Below are 17,791 nucleotides of genomic sequence, written 5' to 3' on the forward strand. Positions count from 1 at the left end.
GTCAGGGGTCTTGGCTTATGTGGATGATGGTGGTGAGTTTGGGTTGGTTATGATGGAATTGGTAACACTCATTGGCTGTATTGGTTGACTGTGTCACTGATTTAGTTGAGTTGGCATTTAATATGGTGGCCGTGAATTACTGCGTGTAAATAAAGACGGGGATAAGTAAGTACCTAGTAGGTGCACATGAGTGCAGGTTTCAAGTATTGAAATATATGCATTTCCCTGGATCGACCAAGGTATTTCATGGTATGGTCATTTGTCTGAAGCATTCTAGCTGCTTAAAAGTTGCTACACAAAACGATAGCCTGCGTCACCAATGTCTGGAACGGCAAGCTGATGCTGGAGAACAACACGAATGTCTTTCCATATTCTCAGCCGCTTCATATCTAGAAATATATTTCAGAGTAGCCGAGTGTGGCTTTAACACTTTTGAGACTTGTCGTCTTTTATTTGCATTTGTTTAAGCCATCTACTAAATGTCTGAGCCACATACTGTCCTCGATAAGAGTAAGCTTTGAAGATATTCACTACCTGACTACAACTTCCTTCAACACTTTCACCAACTCTATAAAGAATTAATTCCAGTTTACTCAATAACACACATACACTACATCGGATCCAACAAATGCACATGCCCAACCGCAACACTCCAAATCGAAGACCGCCCATGCATAACCTCTTCCCACTCAACAGCGCCCCTTATCCTGTCAACATACTCCCTCAAAGCATCTGGAATCAAATCCCGCCTCTGCATGTCGAGAAGTCGCCCAAGGAACGCCACAACATGAGCATCCAACACCGTTGGCGCGGACAAGAGCCAGTTGCCATTGTTCCCCTCGTTCTGATAAATCTCCAACAATGTGCGGCACAACTCGTGGGTCTTTGTTTCCGCCAAGTCCACGTTTTCTAAAGAAAGTGCATTCTCTGTATGTTCCTGGTGACTAGACACTGTTAATGAAGCTCAAGCGTGAGGGGAAATTGCACTAACAATTCCTTTTTGAATTCTAAGGCTGCTCTGTATTCGGAGCTTATATCACTTTTTGAGAGAAGTTCATCCACAGCCTCGCATGGGATGGTATGTCCTCTATCCTCTGCAGACACTGATAGTGGGAGTGCTTGAATGTCATGCAATTGCGTCAAGGTGCGTCTGATAAGCCGCTCGTGAGGGGAGGGCAGCAAGTGTGGGTAGTATTGGCAGATGTGGTAGGAAATGTCGAGACTATCTGTTAAAGGTGACGGCAGCTTGTCGCCCGTCATGGAGGGAACCTTCCACGTAAGTTAGTATTCTTTTGAGACTGTGGATTCAGGGCAGGCATACTTGTCCATTGGGGTTGATATTTGTGAGGTATTCTTCTGAAATGTTTCCGTTGCGGTGAAGGTTGACTAGTTTGAGATCAAGGTGGAAGCGGTCGGTGGGTTGCGCATTCTGAGGCAGAGATGCTTTGCCAAGTTGGTGTGTGAATCTTGCCATGATGGAGTAGAGGCTGAAGGGGAACATGTGCAGCGTGTAGTGATCTTGCGAGGCCATTTTGACTGGTTGCTGGCTTTGATTGGGCTGCAGGCAATTGCTGGAGTTTATGTAGAGTTATTTCATCAGCCTTTTAATGAGGGATTATGAGATGGACTTTACACCGAGATGGAGGTCAGATGGTGTTGAGCTAGTGAACCCTGTCGGCACGGCGGGGATGAAGTCGGATACTTCCAAGTTGGGCAGTCAATTAACACGCTGGACTTTATATGAACACTAGGATTTTCTAAATGACTCCCAATTTAGGGCATATGTTTCGTGCTTGGATGAACGCTTGATAGATGTCGTGTCTTTGTAGCATGGAACCTTTTGCGCATCGCGTACGTATCGCCAGGGTTAGGGTTATTGCTGTGCTGAAAGACCCAGTGAGACCGGCCACTGATTGCGAAAAGCGACGACGAGATGGACCTCTTGGTATGTTTCCTTACCTTCTAGAAACTACGGTGACTGTGAGTTCACAGCTAAATCAATAAGTGTTTCATTCGCACGGCAACGAGTAGGGTTGTTTGGAGCGTCGCGACTCTCGAGTGCAATACTCGAAGAGGCGAGAAGTTCAACGTCTATAGCTGGCGGCAACTTGACCTATACTTCTGAATGCTAGCGATTATCATTGTATTTTTCTTCTTTTATTTCCAGAGTCTGACTTATTCTTCTGCATTTTGGGTTTCTTCACTTACGTCTATTCTTATAAGTCTTGTGCTGCTCGCCGGTCCCAAGCTCTTGCGTGCTTTATTTTGAAATAATTATAGCATCAATTTCGGTGTCACATGTGGTTTATGGACAAGTATATAACATTGCCATAAACACAATTCCTCAACTATTTAGGTACTCAAGCACTTACCTACCTAGGTACCTAGGTAGGTACGTGGAGGTAGGTAGTATGTACATATGACTGCAGCAAGGTGAGGTCAGTTTTGCAGAAGAATCTCATCCCTCACATCAACCTAACAACCTCATCTGATCTCATCACCACGATCAATTAGAATATCCATTTCAATGTAGAATCTCATACTTGCAGTCTCAAACACTCTCACAAACTCAAACTCAATTGTCCTCCACGCATTAGCGCGCCCCGCTGGACTGATCCATCGCCGCTGCCTGTCACGACTCACCAACATCCACTTCAACCTCTTACACTTTACACTCTTACACTCACTCATTCACACCTCTCTTCACAATGAACACTACCATCACTCTACAAAAATTCACATCCTGAGAAACAAGTCACTCTTCTACCCCGCCGTCTAGGCAGACCATCCCATCTTCTTCGGCCTTATACCTTTCTGAGCCACCACCTCACTGTCCGTGCTCTTTGTCCAGCCCGCAACCGTGAATATCAACCATCTTCAACCTCACCTCACTCGCAAACACCCACCGTCTCTTCGCCATGCCCGTCTCTTCAAAACAATCAACCAAGCCATGGACCCCCACGACGTCGAGATCCTCGTGCACGTAACCGCACCAAGCAGGGCCGCCGACGACGCAAACTACAGACACCTTGCGCGCCGATATCTCGCCTTCCAGCCAGGACACAGACTCGACATAGCAGCACCGCATCTACACGCGACGGCTCAGCAAAATGAGGTACACGTCGAGTCCTCCAGCCAGGACTACGTGACACCCATAACGGAAGCAATCTGCGCGGAGTCCCAAGACCTGAGTTTCCAAAGTGCCCTGGATAACCGCTCATCGCCGCATCTTCGACCAAACAAGCGCTTGTCTCAATACCACCTTCCACAAACTCCTTCGCAGTCATCGTGGCGCGTACCGCCCAGCCAAATCGCAGATTCATATCCCCTCCCCTCCGCGGACATCATCCACGTAACGCCAACACGAGTCCTTCAACGGTACCTCCAAAAGACGCCTTCATCGAGTCCCTCCTCATCTAACCCTCTCATCGCCCATTCACAACCAGAAATCCACATCCCGTCATCCATACCCATCCCCAGCAACGACTCTCACCCTCTCAACATCCCAGTCACATCCTTCTCAGAAAACCTCCCCGAGAAGGAAGACACAACCCACATATCAAACAGCTTCATCTCCCGCTCCGAATCCGAACCGCCGCCATCCAAAGTCCCCAAAACAGACCTCCCACGCAGCACATCCGACACCACTCACATCCACTCATCCCCCTCAGCAATAGATACCATCGCCCAGACTCTCGAGATCAAGCCGCCCTCTCCGCCAGTCGACATCGCAGACCTGGACCCCACGTCCCTCGTCTCGCCGAAACTCGAAAAACTCTCCCGGGATTTGTCATCGCGCTTCAAGGCAGTTTTTCATCGGCAAGTCGAGCCCTTTGAACGGGGGTACTGGCTCGTGGATTGTAGGCGCTGGTCCGAGGAGACTCGGCTTCATGCCTGGGTGTTTTTGACGAATTATCTGAAGAGCGGGTTGGCGGGATGGGGTGTGTGGTGCGGACGGGATGCGCTGCATGAGTGGATGAGGTTTTATTGCTGGGGACATGTGGCGAAGCATGTGTATTTGTTGATGTATCTTGCTAGTGGGAGGCAGATTAAGGGGACGGGGGCGAGGTGGTTTGATGGGGAGGGCTTGGTTGCTCTGGAGGTGGGTGGTGTTGAAAAGAGGTGATTTGCTTTGATGCTAGGTTTAATATTTGTATTATTGGGGTTAGAGTTTACAGCGTGGTGTTGGATGCATGGTTTTACGTGGGTGTTGGAGCATACTCGGCGTTGGTGGATATCATAAACTTATTGGTAATGATAAATGATGACCCTGGATCACAGCCGGTCCTAAACGTGGTATTCATTCCTGCTAGTGTACAGTACATTGAAACAAACCGTGACAACCGCCAAACCAACATGACAAAAGAAATAAACCATCTCTTGGAGTATAAAACACCCGTGTTGCCACTCCGAGGCCGAGCATGGCATCTACTCTATGCCCCTTTATCCCTATACATTCACAGATACGACACACACAGCAGACATCTTCCTACGCTGTACATATACACCATCAGACTCATGCTTCAGTGTCCCCCTGCTTAAAACACTTGGGTAGAACTAATTCCTTGTGCCTTCCAATACGCCTTTGCCTTCTCCTTCAACTCCTTCAGCTGCACCTGTGTCTGCTGCACCTCCAACGTCGACGCCTCTTTGAACGGCTGCTTCTCCGATTCGGACAAGGCTTTCCACTCCTCGCTCATCGCGCGGAATGTATCCTGGGGCCGAGCATCGGCAGACTGGCTGTGGACGTGGGAGTAGCGTGACATAATGAACAGGATGTACGGGGTGCGGGCACGCTTGGGCAGGCGCTCGTCGTGAATAAGATATAGGCGTGACTTGTCGAGTTTGCGCGCAATGCGGCGTCGGGCAATATTAGCCATGTAGATGGCTTCGACGGGGTAGTCGGTGACCCATTTCTCGCGTGTCGTCTTGTTGGCGTTCTTGTTCGATTGCGCAGTGGATTCAAGGGCCTGTCCAAGTTAGTTTCGTCCCCATTATTGCCCGTTTTCTGCACGCCGTGGCTCTCCAGCTAGTTTGTCCGATCCATCATCGAGACACCTGGCAACTATAACGTACCTCTTTTTCAGATACAGACAACCCCGAAAACTTCGCTGAAACATCCTTAATCTGATCCGTCAACTTCCCCTGTCCAGTGGCAATGTTATTCGACACAAACACAGACCACGCCGAGTCAGGAAGCAATGCCGGTCCCTTCAGCAGAGCCATCTTCTTCAACAGCCTCAGATCCGCCTTATCCTGCTCCTCAGGCGACAGCACCTTCTTAGCCTTCTTTTTCGGCGCCGCAACCTTCTTGGCCTTCTTCTTTGTTGCAGTAGTCTTCTTCTTTGTCGTAGTGGTCTTCTTCTTCGTTGCCGTAGTCTTCTTTGTCTTTCCAGTGCTAGCAGTCTTGGTTGGTTCCCGCAGCCAAGCCGACACGCTCAAGGGCCGAGCGGCAGCAAACACAGTCGAAGCATTGGGGAGGCGGAACACCACGGATCCACGGGGGAGCTGTGTGAGCTTAGATGAGGCCGTTCTGCTGGGGAGCAGGACTCGGCGGGCGGCGGCCCTGCCAATTGCTGTCAACATGGTGTTGTTTAGATATTCGCGTGTAAGCTGCCTGCTATGGGCGATTGGGAATTGGCGAGTCGGATATTCGGAATTCTAAATTGGCGTAAAGTTGTAGATGAAATAATTTCGCGATGTAGTGCGTTTGCGCACGAGACAAACGATGCAAAGACGAGGGCTGGATGAATGGTGGTTTGAACGAAATGAAGAGGGCTGGGGTCGCATGCGGCAGTCGCATGTTCCCTCTCCGCTTTGGCGGTCTCCCTTGTCGGAGAGTGAGGAGCTACCTCAAGCTCAATCATGCAGCTAGCTAATCTCGTACACTGTACTTGCTAAACAGCACATGTCTCCACTCATATCTGTGTACACAGTACTGATTAAGCTCTTGTCCGTCCACTCAGCCAATCAAACTCTTCTGTCAGCTTATGTAAACCCCAGGCACAGCAAGCTGGCTCGCAGGCTCCCGCAGGACGCGCGACAGCATCACACCCAGACAGCAGTCAACCACAGCTCACACATCGGCTCTCTATCCATCAACCACAAATTCCACATCCACTTGACCAACCTTTACTGCTCACATATCAATCGAGCACCACACACAGTGTCGAATAAATCTCCCTCGTTTCCAGTTCCATCACCTCACATCTCCGGCCATGGATCACCGACCACAAGCATGGGGCCGAGTATGCAGTTCCCTCCATACATCACAATCACCAAGCTAACCTCGTCCAGCCCAGAGACGATGTCTACGGAGCATACGACGCCTCCTTCATGGCTAACAACGGCCCTACCACACATACTCAACAACCCATTGTCACAGGAACCTCCGTTGTGGCCCTCAAGTTCAAAGACGGTGTCGTCATTGCCGCCGACAATCTCGGTGAGTAAACCTCCCATCCCACAGAACCAACACCGCAGCGTCCCAAAATCCTAACAATCCCCAGCATCATACGGCTCCCTCGCCCGCTTCACCGACGTCAAGCGTCTCCGTCCCTTCGCCAACGCCTCAGTCGTTGGTTTCAGCGGCGACATCTCGGACATGCAATACCTCGACAGACACCTAACTGACCTCGCCCTCACTGAGGCCTACGATTCTCCCGACTCCGCTCGCCTCAACGCCTCCAACCTCCACCGCTACCTCTCCAAGCTGCTCTACCGTCGACGATCCAAGTTCGATCCCCTATGGAACCACCTGCTCGTCGCCGGTCTGGACGACAAGGGTGCTCCTTTCCTGGCCGCCGCAGACCTTCTTGGAACGACGTACTCTGCACCAAGTCTGGCTACGGGATTCGGCGCCATGCTCGCTCAGCCAATTATGCGTCGCCACGCCCCCGATGAGGAGTCCGTTGCAAAGCTGACCCGCGAGGAGGCCGTCAACATCGTCAAGGAGTGCATGAAGGTTCTTTTCTACAGAGATGCCAGGAGTTTGGACAGCTACTCGTTGGCTGTAGTTACCAAGGACGGCGTGGATATTAAGAACGATGAAAAATTGGAAGACCAGAGCTGGGCTTTTGCGGAGAGAATCAAGGGCTATGGAACTCAGACGGTTTGAGCATGCCGAGGGGGGAATTGGATTGCCAAGTTTGGTGTGGGCTTGCTGGCAGACTGCAGTGGCCGACTTCAATCTTGTCATGTGTTTTAATGTGAGAGCCTCCAATCTAGTCGTTTATGAAAGCTACGGCATGGGGCTTTTGGACATATCCTATTATGGTTTCTGCAGTGTCCTCAGGCGTGGGTTAAAGGTTTGTGCTTGCGAGTGCCGCCACCAAAGCTTCTTCATAGCTTAGAACTATGTACCAATAGACAGAATCATTCAGTAGCCCTCGTGTTTGCACGCTTGACTTCGTAACCAAGTCATTGCCTACATGACCAAAATACTTTTGAGTGCCATATATAAACTTCGCTGTATTCTTTTGTTTTGCTAGATATTTATAAAGTGAGCTCCCAAACGTGGAGCTTTTGCATGTGCGCACGCATTACTCGCCCTTCTAACATGCCTGCTGGTTCGTTTATACTAACCATGGGCTTTTCATTATCAATTCGCTGGTCGTCCAAGACAACAAAAAGAAAAAGACATAACTCCCGTATTCCGTCCAACATCGCTGCCTAGCCCGTGCAACTGCAACTTCAAACAAACATGGTTTCAAGCGCAGAAAAAAATAATACCGTATGCCAAAGGCGCCTGCAAACACCCAGCCTAAACCATGGTGACGCGCCCGCGAGACACACTAGTATGGCCCATATATCAACGACGTAATTGCTTTATATTTTACTCAACAGTCACAGACTTGGCCAAGTTGCGAGGGAAATCAACATTGAGACCCTCGAGAACAGCCAGCCAGTAAGCAATCAGCTGCAGGGGAATGACATTGAGAAGTCCTTGGAGACAATCGACAGTCTGGGGGATCTCAATCTTCTGCGCCTTGGAGTTGACGAACTCTTCGTCGTTGGGGTTGCAGATGACGATAGGCTTTCCTTTACGAGCAATGACTATTGTCCACGTCAGCGCAATTCAACAGTAAAATAGCTGCAATGCAGCGTCCACCGGCGGAAAGCGAGCGGAAACACTTCAAAATTGATTCTTACCTTGTTGGTATGCATTGAGAGACTTCTTGAAAATCTCATCTCGAGTGAGAATCATGATAATGGGCATGTTCTCGTCCACCAAAGCCAACACACCGTGCTTTAGTTCACCAGACATGACAGCTTCGCAGTGCAAGTAGGAAATTTCCTTGATCTTAAGCGCACCTTCAAGGGCAGTGGAGAACTGGCTACCACGGCCAAGTAGTAGAAGGGACTTTTGGTCCTTGAAAACCTTCTCACACATTTCTTTGATTGGCTGGTCAAGCTCCAAGACGGTCTTGATCTGGTCGGAGACTTTGCTAAGACCAGTCATGATTTCCTCACGGCGAGCCTTCTTCGACGCTCGATCCTCGCTCAGAGACAAGGCAAACATGACCATGGCGATAAACTGGGAGGTGTATGCTTTGGTCGAGGCAACACCGATTTCAGGACCGGCGTTGACATGGACACCGCAATGCGTAAGAAGAGAGATCGAGGAACCAACAACGTTGACAATGCCAACAGTTAAGGCACCACGTTCCAAACAGTATCGGAGAGCCATCAGTGAGTCGGCAGTTTCACCAGACTGTGAGACAAAAACGCACGTGTCGTCACGGAACACTGGAGCTTCTCTGTCCAGGAAGTCGGAAGCTAACTCCACAGAGATGGGTATTTCAGCAAGCTCCTCGAAAATGCCGCGGACGGCCATGCAAGAGTGGTAGCTGGTACCGCAAGCGATGAAGATAATTCTTCTAGACCGGCGAATGGTTGAGATATACGATCTCAATCCACCGAGAGTTACAGTCTTAGCATCGACGTCAAGACGGCCACGCATGGTATTGACCACGGATTCGGGCTGCTCGAAGATTTCCTTCTGCATGTAGTGGTCAAATTTGCCCTTCATGATCTGCTGGAGCTCAAGCTCAATGGTCTGAATGGCACGGACGTTGGAGCTACCATCGGCCTTCTTCAGACGGTGAATGTTCAGGGAGCCTTCGTGGATGTGGGCAATGTCATCGTCCTCAAGGTACAAAACCTTCTTTGTGTGCTCCACAATGGCAGAGGGGTCGGAAGACAGGAAGAACTCGGTGGGCATGGGCATGCCATCGTCAGTCATGAAAGCACGGGATTGTGAGCGGTGCAGGAGAGACTTGTCGGGGGCCCCCAGCAGACTGTTGGCAGGAGAAAGGAAATCCGTGGCATTCTTCTTCAGGGCCACATTCTGAGAAGCAGCTTCGGCAGGGAGAGGGGTGTTGTCATCAGCGTACTCGACGTCAACAAAGTCAACCTTCATACGTCGCTGAGTCTTAACACCAATGACGAGGGGAGAGCCCTTGCGGGCGGCAATAACCTCGTGTGGGTAGTGAACAGACTTGATCAACAGACCGTAAGCTCCCTCAAGCTCTTGGATTACTGCCTTGGCCAAGTCGGTGAAGCCGATCTGCGGGTTCTGATCATAAATATACTTGGTGAGCTTGGCAATGCACTCCGTATCGGTGTCGGTTTCGAACTTGAAGCCCTTCGCAACGAGGAGCGTCTTAAGCTCCTTGTAGTTGGTAATGATGCCATTGTGAACGATACTGAATTCCCAGGTAGGGTCCGATCTGTAGCAGAGAAGCGGTCAGTTCAGCCAATAAACATTGTAGGAGGTGAAGTGGAGAAGCTTTGCCGTTGGCAACTGGCAGAATGCAACGAAATGTCATGACAGAGCATGTCCGTAAAGGTTTTGGAGCCGAGGCAGAAGCTTACCGGTGAGGATGACAGTTGACGGTGGAGGGAGGACCGTGGGTAGCCCATCGAGTGTGGGCAATGCCAGCATGTGAATCAAAGACTTTGTTTAAATCGACATCGGACTGGTCGATACAAGCCTTGAGCTTGGCGACCTTGCCGACCTCCTTGAAAGCGAAAACCTCATTCTTCTTATCACCATCGACTGCTAGACCGGCAGAGTCATATCCTCTGTACTCGAGACGGGAAAGGCCTGTTTATTGGACAAAAAGGAAAGGAGATTGTCAGTATATTCAAGACTGTGTTTCATCTTGAGGTAAGGGGTCCGCCACTTACCGTTGATCAAGGTATCGAGGATGAACTTGCGGTCCTTCTCCACCAAATAGTTGATGTATCCAAAGATGCCACTGTTTGAAAAAGGAAACCGTTAGCTCCTATTCTGCTTTCAAATATCTCTTTACTTGGCATTGGATTTCCAGTAAGCCGGCACGGAGAGTAATTGCAGCTTGGAACATCTGCTCTCATTCTCGCGCCGGTGGCCAGAGCGGGGCAGCTGTTGGCGGTGTCGAACATCGGACGAAAGCTTACCACATGATGGATATATGCCTTGCCCTCAGATGATATTATAATGCTATGATAGATGGAGAGTATAATACGAAGGCAAGGAGATCAAGAGATTCAAACCAGCAAAAGAGGAAAAGCGAGAGATGAATGGATGTTTTGAAAATAATCGAGGAGGGAGCTGTTTGACTTAAGTATGGGTGGGGAGGGATGATGTATGGAGTACGGAGTCTGGGCACGGCGTATCAATGGCGGACCACATATTCAATCCGAGCCAAGGAAAACGAGGGCAACTGGTTTGAGGCTTGGGGCTCAGCTTCAGCGGGTGGGGAATTCGGAGGCAGGAGGGTCCAAAGGCACAAGCTAAAGAAGGCACTGACAGCCGATTACGAGTGGCTAGAATGTCGAGCAGGTGGTGGGTGGTGTCTGGTTGGCGTCTGGCCCGGTTTGTGTTGGCCAGGCCCAGGGTCAGGGGCGGCTTTGGCTTTGGCTTGGCTGGTAAATGGCATTGGCATTCAATGTTGGCATGGGGCATCAAGGAAGGTCAGTAACTGGGGATGGGCAACATCAAACACACAAGTGGCGGTGGGCTCCAAACCAAATTCCGCCTCAGCGTTGAGGAGCCTTCCCAAGTGCTGATGCAGAGATCATTGATAGTCAGTGAGCAGGCTGAGAGCTGATTGATATTATCACGATACCAGTGTCGTAGCTGATGCTGATGCTGATGCTGACAGGCTCCCTCGCCCTGTCACCCTGGTTTGAGTCTGCTTTATCACGGCAGTTCATCCCTCTGGTGCCGTACCAAGCTCTTGGAATTTAATTTCAACTTTTCAAGAGCACATGTACCACTCCGGACATCAACAATTGAACTGCAATCGCCGGCAGAAAGCGGCAGGAGCCACCGGAACAAAGGCAGGCATACTCCGTACCTTGGTGAATGGTGTAACCATGTTGTCTGCGCTAATGCTTGTGAGCCTAGCAACCATATCCATCAGCCGCTTTCCATGAGCAACCCAGACAAATTCGCACTAGCGAGTTGCCGCAACGACAAACATCAGACAGGACCCCATCACCAACAAGCAAACGCTTATAAATGAAAGGTGGCTTCAATTGGCCCTGATGATGAGCATCATGCTGGCATCGTTTCGTCCCTCCAAGGAGATGGAACCCCTGTGGGCTGATCATGGGCGTACCTTGACTCCATCACCCAATGATCTGCTATGTCTGGCCAGACACAATCGCGCTTTCCCTCGCTACCGCACCAGACGAAATGGAAGTGCTCACAAAAACAAGAAAGTGCTTCCCTGGTCCTTCCCCAACTGAAGCACGTGTATTGCAACCATCAATCATCACTCTTATCATCACCGCCTAGCTTGCTTTGTCTCCAGCTCGTTGAGCTTTCCGAGACAAAAGCGAAGCTTACCAGCACAACTTGACAACTCACGTCTTCCAACTCAGTGGTGTGCGCCCTTCGACTTGGCCATGTCAAATAGAACTCTAATCCGCCGCTCCAACTCGTAACTACATCATAGCGCCAGGGCTTCAACCGTCACCATTGCCGAAATGGGACCCTGAGCGCCTCGACAAAGGTCGTATATTCACTTTTGAAGGATTTTTACGTGGCGCTAATGGGTAGACGCGACAAAACAGGGCACCTACCAAAGCTTTTGAAGATCTGTTTGTGACGGCCCCTGTCAAAAGCGCCCCGTGTCTATCAATGGGTCCAGTCATGCGTGGCACCGTCTCTTTCTCATGACCCACAGTCACATTCGTCACGGCAACGGCAAAGTCGCGCGTTGTCTACATCTCTTTTATCGCATGGCGGTAGAAAACAGCACTCAGCCGAAATCCTCCCACAGGCCTTCTTTATGTTGCTTACTTGAGTTCTAGCTACGGAGTATAGCAACACAAGGTGACAGCCAAGGCGTCTCGCAACGACAGTTTGCAATTGAATCCCCATTATGCCAGGCGCTCTGCTCCATAGTGGCTTTTTAACCGCATCACAACAACGACCACAGAATTATACAGTCTTTGAGTAGACTTGGAGAATCAAGGAAAATTCACTCATAATATTTACTGTCAACTGTCTCGATGCACTCGTTCTTTACGTTTCTTCTCATCGCTTTCGGCCTACTTCTTCCAGCACTTGGTGTCAAGGCTTGTGCAAACCGGGTTCCATACTACTCAACTCCTCCGCCGCCAAAACAACCAGCTACAATATCAATCTGCCGGGGCACAGACAAGACCAGCTTTGCCGTTGTTCCGATTCGGCAACATAGCCGTTATGATGCTGAGTGTGACACAATAGCTGCCGTTCACAACATCTAGAAGCGGTATCACCAGCCTTGTTCCACGCTCGACGTCATAGTTCGTATTCAATCTCGGGCGCCAATGCACATCACTCGGCCCCAGTCATATTTGCCCCTGATTATTGCTTCCCGCAGTGCTGAAGATAGCGGCTTCTCTTGAGTCCACTAGCCCTATTTTTCGTGTCTCTGTCCAGACTGAATCCTGTCATGTTTTTATTCCTTTGCTCTTTTTTGCATGGGCTGAGCCTGGCCCATCCCCAACGCCACATGCGAGATCGCGCCTACGCTTCCGTCACAGCCTCAACGCGGACCCGTTCATGCTTCCAAGAATAGCACACAATTACCTAGCGCCAATGCTTTCGAAAGGCTGGTTGAGGCTCGGTGCCCAGGGCTACATTCTGTGGCCAAATGCATTTGCCTACCTTTGAGCGTTTACTTACACGTCGCAGCATATTATAGTACACTACACGATATTTTATACGTTGTACTTGGTCCAGTACTTTGATCTCCCATTGTCGCTCCCGACCTGTCTATTTGGCATCATGATTTTTCGGCTCGTCAGGCAATCGAGGACTAACAGCATCACATTCTAGGGTGGACTGAGCTAAACTTCTTGGGAGGAGCCGAACTCTAATATTCCACGTCACTGGATATTTTTTGTTTTGGCATTTTGGGTTTTCCTTCCCGGACGCTGACATAACTTGACAAGACTGAGTCTGACATCAGCACATCAGCACATCCCGGCCATATGTGGTGGCCAGTTCTCCGAATGGGAATTTGCACTAACTTATTGTATGCATGCAGGACAGAGCACATTGATGGGTGATTGTTGATACAAAGTGAACCACTTTGTGCTATGTGCACACTGGGTTGACTGCCGTCCCATGTACGCTCCCATACTTGCAGGATACTAACAATCGTCAGTCCCGTTTTGCAGTTCGTAGCCGTCTTTTGCTATAATCCAGCTCAACTTTCCCAGTCTCGGAAAGAAGCGACATGATAATCTTGTGGCCATTCTCAGCTGCTGCCCAAAGCGGTGTATGCCCAGCTATGTCAATTGCATCCGGGTCAACCTTGTGAGTCTGGAGCAAAAGTTCAACAATCTGCTCGTGTCCGTTCCTCGCCGCTGTCCACAGTGGTGTCCGTTCATTGCAGTCTCTGGCATCTGGTTCACAATTACTCTCAAGCAGCATCTTGACAACGGCGCAGTGGCCATGTTGTGCTGCCATTCGTAGCGGCGTTTGTTTGAATCTGTTTCTTGCGTCGTTCTCAGCCACGGTACCAAGAAGTAGCTCAACAATCTTCACGTGGCCACCTTGCGCCGCTACCCATAAGGGCGTTCTCTCCTGGCCATCTCTTGCATTCTTGAGCTCAACACCTTTGGTGCGAAGTAATATCTCAAAGATTGTGCCGTCTCCATTCCTTGCCGCCAAATGCAGTATTGTCTCCTCTGCTTCAGTCCGCACATCTGGCGAAGCCCCAGCGTCAAGGAGCAGTTTGATAATTGTTACATTTCCACTCCTCACCGCTAACAATAGCGGCGTCCATCCATGTTTATCTGTTGTGTCCAAATTGACGCTCAGCGTTGTTTTTTGGAGCAGCAACCGTACTATTCCCTCGTGACCATTCTCGGCTGCCCAGCGGAGTGCTGCATCTGGACTCTTGTTTGCCGGATTTTCGTTTGTTTTATCGGTCTTGAGAAGTAACTGAACGATGGACAGATCATTCTTCTCCAAGGCTAGTTGCAGCGCTGACTTTCCAGACGCGTTTTCCACGTATGGATTGACTCTTCCGGTTCGGACCAGCAGCAGGACGACTTCGTCATGTCCATATTTCGAGGCAAATGATAGAGCGGTGTTTCCGTCAGTGTCTGTAGCATCCGAATCGACACGTTGATCTGCTAACAACATCTTAACTATATGACTATGCCCCCTCTCACATGCGTAGGATAATGGAGTTCTATGTGCGGCATCTGCTGAGTTTGGAAACGCCTGCCGGCTTATTAACTCCTTGACAACTTCCAGGTTGCCGTTTTGTGCGGCAAAGGATAGTGCCGTCCTCGAACCTTCAGCCTCATTCTTGAAGTCCGGTTCTGCTCCTAATTCGAGCAACGCCAGGACAACTTCAGGCCAGCCTTGCTCTGAAGCTTTGCACAGAGCCTGTCCCTTTGCTTCCATAGTCAATGAGGACGGCTGGGTCAGTTGCAGCAAGGTAGCTGTTTCCCCTTCTCTGAGGGCCATATGAAGCCCAGCACGTATAGGATTGGTTCGCTGTTGGCCAAACTGCTCTGCGATCTCGGTGTATCGATCTATGACGGTTCCAGTGGCTTCAGATAGTATTCCGTCGTTGTCACCTTTCTGCTGTCGAAGCCATTTGAACCCGGCAAAGCCAAACTCCTTTGTCTCGTTTCCACATAGCGCCCAACGATACAACTCGCCCAGTGCAGTGGCTGCGCGAGGTGTAAATTGAGCGACATCGCTATTCACTCTGGCATGAGATTGGATGGAATTTCTCCAAACCCACCTCAGCAGAACTTCGGCTTTCTTCCACTCATGACGCTTCCGATGGTCGTCTGCGGCCTTCCTTGCAGCTAGCAGAGCACCTTCTGTGGACGAAAGGCTCAGTCTATGTAGGATGGAGGGCAATATGCAGAGAAGTGCATCTTCTTTCGATCCTATTTGTGTCTCGGTGAAGACTCCTGTCAGTTCAGATACTAAGGTGTTTTTCAAACGTAAATGGCGAGTTTCAGAATCTTGGATGTCAATGCCGCCTACATCATCCGCAATGACTAGAATACTTGCAATGAACGATGCCAATATCTCCTGGGAACAAAGAGACAAGAGCGGGTTATTGGTGGTTGCTGTCCAGATTCTGTACGAGTTGGAACCCTCTGTACGTGGGATATCCACCGCGTGCCAGCCAAAGAATCGAATTATCTGCGAATCGAGTTGCTCGGGCAATTTGTTGCCAACGAAAGACAAATATTGTTCGCCGCTCTTTTGCCATATGGTGCTCGGATTGTCACAGTTGGGACGGGATAAGCGCAGCATCTCCTCGGTGAGGTTGCTCGCGTCACCTCCGAGCCATAGTCTCAGGTCCGCTTGAAGGTTTATATCAGTTGCTACGATACGCCGTGCCGGAATCTCAACTGCCCTGGACATGGTGAAGTTGTTCTGCCGGTCTTCGATCTCCACAACTGGGTCCGACTTCAAGGACCAAAGCCATAACCCAAGTAGACCCTCTACGGCGAACTTGTCTTGCATTTTCCAAGGTGCATCTGAATCGTCCCTAACAAACAGCAGGTTTATGGACTGCAATTCCGACAAGTTATCAGGGACGGCCACATTGATCTGCCAGCTCAAACGCCTCGCCGTCCTCTTTTCTTGCTTGATAAGTCCGGCGGTTGAGTATATTGTGTTGATGACAGACTCTATAGCTAGCCGCAACCGTTGGGCCTCTTGGCGCACAGTGACCATCCCAGGTTCGAGGCTTGTGGCAGATGTCACAGCCTTTGTCTGCGTGGGTGATGATTGGGTCAGCTGTGCGAGACGACTGCGATAGGCCAACAGCTTACCAGCAGCACATGGGAGTACAGAAACGTTTGGGGGATCTAGAGTGATTCTGTTGCCAGCTTTGGGTAAGCCAGTGTATTTCCAAAAGTAGTGAGAGTCTGTTGTCGGCGTGGAATATCCGGCAGACGACGTTGATCTGGAGGTGGGTGAAGACACAGAACTCTCATCCTTCTGAATACCCTCTCGGCCGATTCGCAAAGCCAGCCAGTCAAGCTCATGCCCAACTATCTCATCTGGACAGGTGCGAAAGTAATTGTCCTCTGGCTTCAGCCGCTGCATGCGAAGCGCAGCCCGAAAGGCACTCATAATCATTATGGCGCCAAGCTGGAACATGGACACTGCAGAATGAATGCCACGCAGGCCGATAAACTGCAGAATGAAGCCAGTAACGGTGATAGCAACAGCTGCCCAGACGGCCAGTTCCGCATTTTTCGACCAACTCTGAGATCGCTTCTTCCAGGAGGCAATGTACTCCTGCAGTGGGTTTTTGCTGTCGCTGCAACAAAACGCATCAAAAACCTGGTCCCCAAGAACCTGTCTTCCGGGCTGGACCCAATATATGCAAGACTGTGTCCGATTGTTCGTCCCTGCTGCTTGCCCAGCCTTGGTGTCCCGGTTCCTATAAAATCTCTGCTCATCTGTGCTCTGTCCGACCAGAAAGGCGCATAGAAAGATGCCACCACAGACGAGTATAGTTCCTAGGATAGTCAAGGGACAAGCGTATGATGCTGGCTGACTCTTGTCCTTTTCCCAACGCAGGAAGTACGTGACGACGACGGCGAAGGCCAAAACAGTGGATTGTAGAAGCAGTCCAAGAATAGCTACCGCCCAAAACACAGCCGGAGGTTGCCTTTTGATGCCGACATTGAGAGACAGATTGGGGGCAAAGAGGTCCATGTCTCGGCCGGATTCGTCGACCTCATGCAAAGACTGTCCTTGCCACTCGTCCTGGTCTTTTCTGTTGACGTATTCTCGAAATGTATATAATCCCGCCGTTCCGTTGTCAGCAAAATCCTGCTTCGCAGGATTCATATCATGCACGACCTCGAGAATCTTGGGGCGCCCAAAGACCCGGGCTATACCTCCATTGTTATACAGCTCACATACATCCCGGCTAGTGGAAGAGCACAATTCGGCTTCAGCATTTCCCGCCCCTTCCTGAGCCCTGCCGATGAAAGCACGCAACGAAGGGCTGCCGCAGACCCGAATAGCGGATACTACGGCCGTTAGGATTCCCATCGGAGCCATAGCAAAAATGAAGTAATCTAACAAGGTTATGCTCTCGCTTAGATACTGCTTGGTGATTTGCTCGCCGAAAAGGGAAAGGAAGGGTGCCAAATCAGTTGCAAGGTTACTCGAGAAGTCATCCCAGCTATCTGCTGCGCGGACAGCCGGGATGACAACCAGGAGAGCAGAGAGAGCGGGAAACATGCCCAGATAGACACATGCATGTTAAGAGCAGGATACAGAATGTGTAGAGTTTAGACATGACGA

The 17,791-nt window shown here is 50.2% G+C and overlaps 7 protein-coding genes across 7 annotated transcripts; 2 read left to right on the forward strand and 5 right to left on the reverse strand.

Moving 5' to 3' along the window:
• Positions 1–559: 559 nt before the first annotated feature.
• On the reverse strand, positions 560–1,531 carry VFPPC_09157 (hypothetical protein; the record flags this gene model as incomplete). The annotated part of the gene is made up of 4 exons (XM_022428642.1): positions 560–566; positions 720–944; positions 992–1,269; positions 1,322–1,531. 4 exons carry the CDS (start codon positions 1,529–1,531, stop codon positions 560–562), a joined length of 720 nt encoding a protein of 239 aa, XP_022284218.1.
• A 1,419-nt stretch (positions 1,532–2,950) lies between these two features.
• VFPPC_14550 (hypothetical protein) lies at positions 2,951–4,126 on the forward strand (the record flags this gene model as incomplete). Its single annotated transcript, XM_018292318.1, has 1 exon — positions 2,951–4,126. One exon carries the CDS (start codon positions 2,951–2,953, stop codon positions 4,124–4,126), a length of 1,176 nt encoding a protein of 391 aa, XP_018140870.1.
• A 412-nt stretch (positions 4,127–4,538) lies between these two features.
• On the reverse strand, positions 4,539–5,586 carry VFPPC_09156 (HMG box protein; the record flags this gene model as incomplete). The annotated part of the gene is made up of 2 exons (XM_018287740.1): positions 4,539–4,970; positions 5,077–5,586. 2 exons carry the CDS (start codon positions 5,584–5,586, stop codon positions 4,539–4,541), a joined length of 942 nt encoding a protein of 313 aa, XP_018140869.1.
• A 632-nt stretch (positions 5,587–6,218) lies between these two features.
• Positions 6,219–7,117, forward strand: VFPPC_14549 (20S proteasome subunit; the record flags this gene model as incomplete). The annotated part of the gene is made up of 3 exons (XM_018292317.1): positions 6,219–6,248; positions 6,298–6,445; positions 6,510–7,117. 3 exons carry the CDS (start codon positions 6,219–6,221, stop codon positions 7,115–7,117), a joined length of 786 nt encoding a protein of 261 aa, XP_018140868.1.
• A 717-nt stretch (positions 7,118–7,834) lies between these two features.
• VFPPC_09155 (glucosamine--fructose-6-phosphate aminotransferase) lies at positions 7,835–10,448 on the reverse strand (the record flags this gene model as incomplete). The annotated part of the gene is made up of 5 exons (XM_018287739.1): positions 7,835–8,055; positions 8,152–9,731; positions 9,877–10,108; positions 10,192–10,262; positions 10,444–10,448. 5 exons carry the CDS (start codon positions 10,446–10,448, stop codon positions 7,835–7,837), a joined length of 2,109 nt encoding a protein of 702 aa, XP_018140867.1.
• Positions 10,449–12,166: 1,718 nt separating this feature from the next.
• On the reverse strand, positions 12,167–12,376 carry VFPPC_18025 (hypothetical protein; the record flags this gene model as incomplete). Its single annotated transcript, XM_022429686.1, has 1 exon — positions 12,167–12,376. The coding sequence occupies one exon, from the start codon at positions 12,374–12,376 to the stop codon at positions 12,167–12,169; it is 210 nt and encodes a 69-aa protein (XP_022285246.1).
• Positions 12,377–13,645: 1,269 nt separating this feature from the next.
• VFPPC_09154 (ankyrin repeat-containing domain-containing protein) lies at positions 13,646–17,728 on the reverse strand (the record flags this gene model as incomplete). Its single annotated transcript, XM_018287738.1, has 1 exon — positions 13,646–17,728. The coding sequence occupies one exon, from the start codon at positions 17,726–17,728 to the stop codon at positions 13,646–13,648; it is 4,083 nt and encodes a 1,360-aa protein (XP_018140866.1).
• Between the last annotated feature and the right edge of the window lie 63 nt (positions 17,729–17,791).

The sequence above is a fragment of the Pochonia chlamydosporia genome, chromosome 6 (genome assembly GCF_001653235.2).
Source record: "Pochonia chlamydosporia 170 chromosome 6, whole genome shotgun sequence".
Classification (NCBI taxonomy): domain Eukaryota; kingdom Fungi; phylum Ascomycota; class Sordariomycetes; order Hypocreales; family Clavicipitaceae; genus Pochonia; species Pochonia chlamydosporia.